This window comes from Apaloderma vittatum, unplaced genomic scaffold (genome assembly GCF_000703405.1).
Source record: "Apaloderma vittatum isolate BGI_N311 unplaced genomic scaffold, ASM70340v1 scaffold28539, whole genome shotgun sequence".
NCBI classification, from domain to species: Eukaryota; Metazoa; Chordata; class Aves; order Trogoniformes; family Trogonidae; genus Apaloderma; species Apaloderma vittatum.
The window spans coordinates 1-7,895 of record NW_009733931.1 but is presented as its reverse complement, the minus strand read 5'-3'; the positions used below and the strand labels follow the sequence as shown (position 1 = coordinate 7,895).

General features: G+C 49.7%; 1 protein-coding gene across 1 annotated transcript in view; it reads left to right on the top strand.

Annotated features, from left to right (window-relative positions):
- The window catches only part of TRIP4 (thyroid hormone receptor interactor 4), a gene marked incomplete at both ends in the record, with an annotated part of 11,891 nt that extends 5,124 nt beyond the window's left edge, over positions 1-6,767 (top strand). The window contains 2 exons of the mRNA XM_009876082.1: positions 5,358-5,460; positions 6,704-6,767. Coding sequence (XP_009874384.1) covers positions 5,358-5,460; positions 6,704-6,767 — 167 coding nt within the window. The remainder of the gene's footprint in view (positions 1-5,357; positions 5,461-6,703) is intronic.
- Positions 6,768-7,895: the final 1,128 nt, after the last annotated feature.

Genomic DNA, 7,895 nt, shown 5'->3' with positions numbered 1-7,895 from the left:
AAGGTCTCCCAGAGGTCTTTTGCTTAGAGACAGAGTTCTAGTAGGAGAGGGACGACCGGTGGCAAATATCTTTCATTTCGTATTTAGCGAGGCTTTTGGCTTGGCCTCCTCCAGCAGGACGAGTCCTTATAGTCTGGGCAGGTGGACTTCCAGGGTTGACGACTGGCTGTGCCACCGAGCTTCTAAGTAACCTCCTCGAGGTGGCGTTCCTCTGGGCTTTCTTCTAGAAATTTTCCTTCAGAAACTAGAGGTGATGAGTGTTTCTCCTCTTCTGTGTGGGCAGAAGCGGGGAGAGGTTGGAGTATGAGCAGCAGAGGGAGCTTTGGGACTGGAACATGATGAAATCTGTGGAAGTGTTTGGCCTTGAGTGGGAGCAAGCCAGGAGAGAGAGGAGAATCCCAGTTAGAGACTGGTTATTTACCCGAGTAAGTCTGGCCTTGCATAATCCCTTTGGAGGGGTCGGTCTCGCAGCTCTGCCACGTTTACAGGATTTTTTTGAAGACCAACTGATGCCCTTGAAGCGGTTTGTAGCTCTCCGGGGCTGCGCGAGAAGCGGTGATGGGCAGGGATTTCGTATGTGGCAGCTGTTGGGGAGCAGAGGAAGAGCAGGGAGGAGATGTCCTCGCGATTAACATCAGCGTCATGGCAGATGACATCGCCCTAATCCCTGTCGTGCCACTTAGTGCATGAACTAGTCAAATCCGCTCCTCCGGGTCTCTTTCCTGTGTGGAAAATAAAGCGGCGCTTCTGCATCGGAGCTTATTTACACCTCGTTTTACTGCTCGGAGCTGTGATCTTTGGATCAAAGCTGCTCTGAGTTATTGGTGGGTGGGAAAATCCACACCGGGTATCGCGTGCCACTCGCTTCATAAAGGAAAAGCGGTTGACTGAATCCGGCCCTGCTTGTCAAGGGGCTGAGTCCTCACTCAGCTCTTAAAAGCTCAATATTTCCAGTCAAGCTTTGCGCATCTCACACGTCCTCTAGATGTAGCGAATATCTCAGGCTGAAATATTGGGTAATTACATTTGACGGGAGTAAAATGTTTCTTCTTCATTTCTAGGGGATCACTTAGTGTCCTAAATCTGCACAAGGGAACACACTGGAGCTATTTTTAGGTTGCAATTATCATTTAAATAGGGTCCATCTTTCCCTCTCCGGAAATTTGCATTTAATATCTCAGTGAAAATAACAGCAAAAAAATAAAAGACTCTCAGGTGCCAAGTATGCAGGACCGCTTTAAATTCTCAAATAGGAGCGAAGAAAGATAGAAATTTTCTATATTTAGACTCCAGAATTAGTTTAGATTATCTTCGAAAAAAGGGACAGTAGGAGCCCGCCAGTAATATTTTCCGAAGGAAGAGGTTAACGAGGTGGATAAACAGAAATGTACGTATCGACTTTGAAGAACACTATAAATACATAGAGACTTTTTTACGAGGACAAAAGCTTGTTTGTGCAGGGCTGCAGCTGTCCTAGTGCTTTCGTTCACCCCCCAAAAGCGGGAGATTTACCTCCTCATTCAAGCCAGTAAGAGCTGAGGGAGTTTTTCCTTATGTGAAGCCCTTTATGTTTCGTCAGAGGCTCTTGGAAGGCTTCAGCTGCCTTGCAGAAGCCAGCAGGTTTACTGAGGCCGTTAAGATGAAGGAGAGATTGTCACTTAATGATGATTAATTTAGGAATGCATTAACATGCCAAAGAAATCGAATGATAGAGGCTACTTTGCCCTCTCCTCTGGTTTCCCTAGACCCTAGGGAAAAAAACGAAGCCAAGGCTGAAGCATATGACTTAATTAATGATGACTGTGGACTTAGCCTCTGCTACCATTTCAGCAAACTCGGCAGCAGTCTGGGATTCTTTTTCTTTTTTTTTTGATTTCTTCTTTCACGTGTGCTCACCGATTCCATGTAGGTGTTTTCTCGGGCTGGCATTCACAGGAGGGTGGTGGCTCAAGAGAAAAAAACCCACCGGACAGATCCAACCGGCTCAGGAAGGATCCCGCAGCGATCCTGGCTCGCTGCGCCTGGATCTGGTCACGTCCTGGCGAAGCGTGTGAGGGGCAGAGCAGGCGAGGAGGGCAGGGAATCATCGTGGGGAAGGAAAGGGAAAAGGAAGGCAGAATTCCTCGTGCCGGGGAGCTGATGCCAGCCCGGGATGTGCCAGCAGCAGATGTAAGCTCTCGAAAACAGCGGGGAGGATGTTGACTGCAACAATGCATCAAGGCTGCGGTTTGTAACCTCAATAGTAAGGCAGTTAACTTTTTGTCTTTTTTTTTTCTTCTTTTTTCTTTTTTTTGAACAAAGGCATTCTGATTGCCAAACCCGTAACCATTAGCAGCTGTGGTTTTGAGCTGTTCCTTCCTCACGCGTTGCAGTCTAGACCTGACAGGCTTTCAAACAAAAGTTTGGCTGCCGGCTTTTGTTTGTAGTTCTTTGCTATTTTTTCCTTTTTTTCTTTTTTTTCCTCTTTTTTTGGGCCATTCCGTTGATTCAGGTTGAAACGTTGACGCTTATCCCATTTGCTAACCCAGTCTCTCCATTCGTGTGGTCTTCTGTGAGTAAAGTTCCTCGGGCGTGTGTTCACAAGGCTGGACGTTTTAAGTCCCCAAATCCTGGATGTTTCTGCCCCAGGCTAGAAAAATTTGGCGTTTCTAGAAAGTTGGAGCCTCTTTGGGGTTTCTGTTGAGGAAAATGTTCGGTTTCTCATGGGCCAAAGGCTGGCCAGCCCATGCTAAGGCAGAGGGGACTGGAATGGTGCTTAGAAATGTGCTCCAAGTTGAAAGTGTGATGCGAGACCGCGTTGCGAGGGAGATCAAACTGTGAAGCGCTCGATGCTCAGCAAGTCCTTCCCAAAAACTGGAGGTCTGAGGTGGGAGAAAGTGACACGGAACAGTGACAAACCTGGATCTCTTTCCCCCTTTTTTTTGCAAGCCGCTAAAGAAACGTTTTCTAGATGGCTGGTGAGTGATTTCCCTCTGGAGAGGAGGAGAAAATGGCTGTTTAGTAGTTAATTACCTGTTACGTTAGTTTGACAGCCGCGAAGCTTACGAGGCGTGAAAGAAGATCCGAGACGCCTTTCCCACAAATCATTGAGAAAATGGGGTGAAGGAAGTTGAGCCCTGAGGGGGCATGCCTCATGTCCTGCTCCTCTCCCTCACATGTGGCCATGGGGCTTCTAAGGAATCCGGTGCGTGTTTTTTCCTCCTGGGAAAAGCCGATTTATTGCCACTGCCAGTTACAGCCGCCTCGCTCTTTTGGAGGGGATGCCATCTCCTCCAAGGTTATACTTTTTATTTTTTATTTTCCCCCCTCTTCACTTTCAATGTGTTTTACAGCGAGCCCTCTTGCCAACACGTGGGCTCCGCTTTGTTTTTATTCATTCCAGACAGCGTTGCTTTCTGGCGCTGCCTTTTTTTTTTTTTTCTTAATTCCAAAGCTCTCGGAGACGCGGCGGGGAAACGAAGGCTTGGAGCTGGTGGCCTGGCTTGGCGTGAGCTGCCTTTTTCCCCCTGTCGTTCACCAAGGAGGCACGCCAGGAAAAATGATTCAACCCTTTCCGTTACTAACCTTGCGGAACATCTCGCCCACCTCACCAGTCGGTGCTGGGCAGCGGGGAAGATGGAGGGGATGGTGACGCCCTCACTGAAGAACTGTAGGTGCTAGCATCTTCTCATCTCCTTTTTTGTCCTGAGACATTAACGAGATTGAAAGATGCTCGTAAAGGTCACTAACGAAGCTGCTGCTCCATCACATGTGGCGCCTTTGTTCCTTCCTTGCACGCACTGGAGCAGAGCTCATGTCGTTAGCGATGGTTTGCTTCCCCCCCTCCCACCCCGGCATGTTTTCCTTTGGCTCCTTCTATTCCCTCACCTTCGGCTCGCAGCACTCGGGTTTGAGCAAATGCAGCTTACCCTGACAAAAAATATTTAACAGATTGGTGGAGGAGTGGTTTCCCTCTGAGCTGACCTTTTCTTTAAAAGACTGCCGTTGAAGATTCTCTTTACTGGGGATACGCTCTGGGTTTGGACTTTTACTACAAGTCTTGGATTCGCTGAAGCACCGATGGGCAGTGGCCGCCATCCGTGAGGTGTGGTAGTTGGGAGTAAATTTGTTCCCCATCTCCTAAATTTACAGCTCAAGTGACTCGAGAGCACAAACATTGAGAAACGAGGTTTTGGTTTTGTTGGTTAAGACCCTTGGGCAGCTTTTTCTCAGCTCGAGCAGGTGGGAATATTCTGCTTTTGTTGTTCACTGTGATGGAATAAGAGGTTTCCGGAGTAGTAGGAAACCTTAAATGCAGCGGCTGGATGAGAGGCTCCTTCCCTGCCTCTTGGGAGCGAGATGCCAGAGGAAGGACAGAGGCTTTTAAAACGCAGGATGCAGATGGGAAATGAAAATCTTTGGCGTCAGCACGGAGTGGTGGAAGCAAGTCAAGTACTGTGGCTCAGCCAAAAAAGAAAAAAAAAGAAAAAGAGGAAGAAACCTGTCCAACCCTGCATCAGTGGAGCAGGGCATCCGCGGGCAACATGAATCGGTGCAGACGCCGTCCAGAGCACTTCCATCTCTTGCTCTTGCTTGGCAAGCAGCTCTTACACACTCTTGTAAAACGAGAAGAGCTGGAAACGCTTCCCCCCCGTTGATCCAATCCCTTCCGTAAATCTCCCCTAACTGCTGGCGACGGTGCCAAACCCTGTTACGGAGGGCGGGTCGCTCCCTGCTTCCCTCTCTGCGCCCAGCTGTTCCAGGGCGAATCCAAACTCAGTTTGGCAGGTCGGCGAGATCTTTTCAAACGCTCAGCCTAGGAGTCATTTGTTAGTAACAAACGGGGGATTTTGCCAGGACACGCTGCTCCATCTGGTCTGGCATCCTGTCCCCCTTCCGGCAGCCTCGATGGATCTGCTCAAGGAAGGCAGGGGAGAAAAAAAAACCCTAAAACCCAAAATAAAAAAAAATCAAGCAGTTTTCCCATGGAAGGAAAACCGCTTCCGCAGTCTGTTTGAACAGAGTTTCATAGGCTGGAGCCTCTTTGCAGTGTGCTCTCACCTCTGCGAAGGGTGATATATACATTTTTTATTGCTATGTTGCGTGTCACTTTTGGACGCTGGTGAAGCTGAGCTGCTGCATCCAGACGGGTCTTTGGTGCCCTTTCCTTGCTGAGTGGGAGGGATGTAGCTGTAGCTGGGATTCCTGGTGAGGTTAGGATGCAAACCTGCGATTGCGTTGTCTTTTTTTTAACTAGAAGTTCTTGAACTGGTTTAATCCGAGCTGCCACGGCCTAGATATAACCCTGCTCCTTTTGCACCAGCAGCCCTCAGCCTGACTCTATGTTGTGTGTGTGTGTGTGTGTCTGTATTGCACAGTACTCGGATCTGAGCCAGGAGTCCGGGTCTCCGTTCGTCTTTATCTGCGCTAATCCCCAGGAGATGGTCGTGAAGTTTCCCATCAAAGGAAAACCCAAAATCTGTAAGTAGTAAAGTTGCTGCGGATGCCCCAGGGCCAGATGGATGTTCTCCATCCACAGGACAGCACGGCCTGGCAAAGCTCGCCCAGGAAACGCCGCAGCATCTGTCTGCTCTCCGCTTGCCAGCATCGTTAGTCCCTTTTATGAGCCACCAGCCCCTCCGTGGGCTGCCGGTTATTCCTGCCCGCTGCCGTAAAAAAAGGAGGAGGGAGGAGGGAATGCGGCAGCTGGGGAGCCTACAGTCAGCTCTGTCCTTATTAGCAGCCTCCCCACCACACAGCCCGGGGAAGGCACCGGGACGTGCTTTCCGGGGATGTGAAAAATTAATTTGACGGGCTAAAAGCAGCATAAGCAGAAATAGCCTCGGCTGTTTGTTTAGCGGAGCTGATGACTGGGTTTTCTTGCTCATTTGTGGTGCAGTTCTCCGGGAGGAGTTACCTAGGAGAGGCAGGGTTTCTCAGGACCAGTTGATAAGAGCTTTCGAAGCCCAGCGTAGGGTTATTTTTGTTGGTTTCAAGCATTTTTTTCCCCCCCTTCTCTACTCAGAGAAGCACTGTTCTCCCATAGCTTCGGTCTCTCCCTGTGCATCCAGCATGTTTCCTCCACACCAAATTATTGAGCATGTTAGTCACTGAGCACAGAAAGAAGGGGACCCGGGGGCTGTTGCCTTATTTCTAGCCTTTTAGCTCACTTTTTTTTTTGGCACGTGTTATGGTTTTGGTGCCTTGAACTTCCCCCCTCGAGCTCAGGCAGGAGCAAGGCTCACCCAAAACTCAAGCTGAAGGGGGAGGACCTGTTTCAGGTCCTGGTGGGACATCCTGAGCGAGTCAGTTTTGCCTCTCCTGGGAAGAGCATTGTTGGACTCTTCACTGAGCTGCAAACTGAGGAGTTGCCTTGGTTTGAAGAGAAGGGATCATTTTCCCCCCACTCGGTAGCAGTGGGCAAGTGCTGGATGTTAATTTAGTCTCCTCCTTGCTGAATTTTCCCCCTTTCCGGTGTTCCTTTGCTGTGTCGGACACGCTCGCCCCCGGCTCACCGGTGTCGCGCCTGCGGAGGGAAGCTGTGGCGGCTGGAAACGCCTGGCTCCTCAAGCAGGATAATTAAATGTGACAGGAACACACTAACTAGGAGACCTCGCTGCCTCCAGCTGATTTGCATTGCAAATAGAGTTTAAAAATAAAGAGTGATGAGGGTTTGTTGTGGGTTTTTTTTTTTTCTTTTTCCATCCTAATCCTCTCTTTACAGGGAAGCTGGATGCGAAGATCCATCAGGGAGCGAAGAAGGGGTTAATGAAGCAGAAAGTGATGGGGTGAGCCACAGGGTTCCCACGAAACACCCGTCTGCCACCGAATGGTGCTAGGATGGTCCTCAACTCTAGAAAGCGTGTGCAAGACATCCCAGAGCGCTTTTAGGAATTGCTTTATGTGCTGTATACCCCACAAGCATTAAAAGAGACGTGTTTTCACTGAGTTCTCGGCCAACAGCTTCCTGAGAAGTCAGGGGCAAGAGTGGGTGGGAGATGGGGCTGGATGAGGTGAGGTTCAACCAAGCGTTGATATCTCTGTCCATGAGCACTGAATCCCGGGACAGGCCAGGTGGCAAGATGATGGGGCTGGCTCCCAACCGTCAGAGAGCTGGAGCCATACTGAGTTAAAAACCCGCTACTTTATTGAACGAGATTAATTTCTCCTTTTTCTTTAATCCTTCATATCCAGTGTGTTGCTGTGTCTGTCCTCGTTAGGTGTCGGTGGGCGCTAGGCTGTAAGCTTTTCCTTGCTCTGGGCTCTGCCTCTCCATCCCCGGAGCTTCCCCAGCTCCAGAGGGGACAGAGCAGTGCTCGAAATCATCCAAGGAGTCGTCTTCTGTCTCCTTTCACTGCCCGTGGGAGCTCTGAGACGGTGGAGGTGGCAGATCCGGATTCAACACCCCATTGCTTGCCTGGAAAACCCCACGCAGGTGTTGCAGCTCCGAGTTTCCCATGGCAGGCACTGCTGATGGGAGCGTCCGAATGAGCTGTCAGAGGGATGCTGAGGTGGTTTCCAATGAAGCTGCATTGCCCAGCGGTGGTTTAATGACGTTAGTTATGGTTTTGCCGGGTTGATGCCCTGGTTCGTGCTGCATCCCTAATTTTCCCACCCTTGGGAGCGTCACTCCTGGCCCTGAGGATGTGCTGAATATCAACACCATATTCCCAGAGTAACTTTTACTTAATCTTTAAAAAAAAATCGGTAAAAAACAACCGGGATTTGTTCATATAGGATATTTTGGAGCCCACCAGCATTGGGTTTGGGCCACGCGAGGGCATTTTCTCCTCTTCTTCATCTCTTTCAGGTTAAAGGAATGCTCTGCCCATTCCCTGTTTTCCTTGTTTCCCCTCTGGCTCTTCTCCCACCTCACTCAGCCGCAGAAAACAGAGAAATGGTGGGGATGGTGTAAA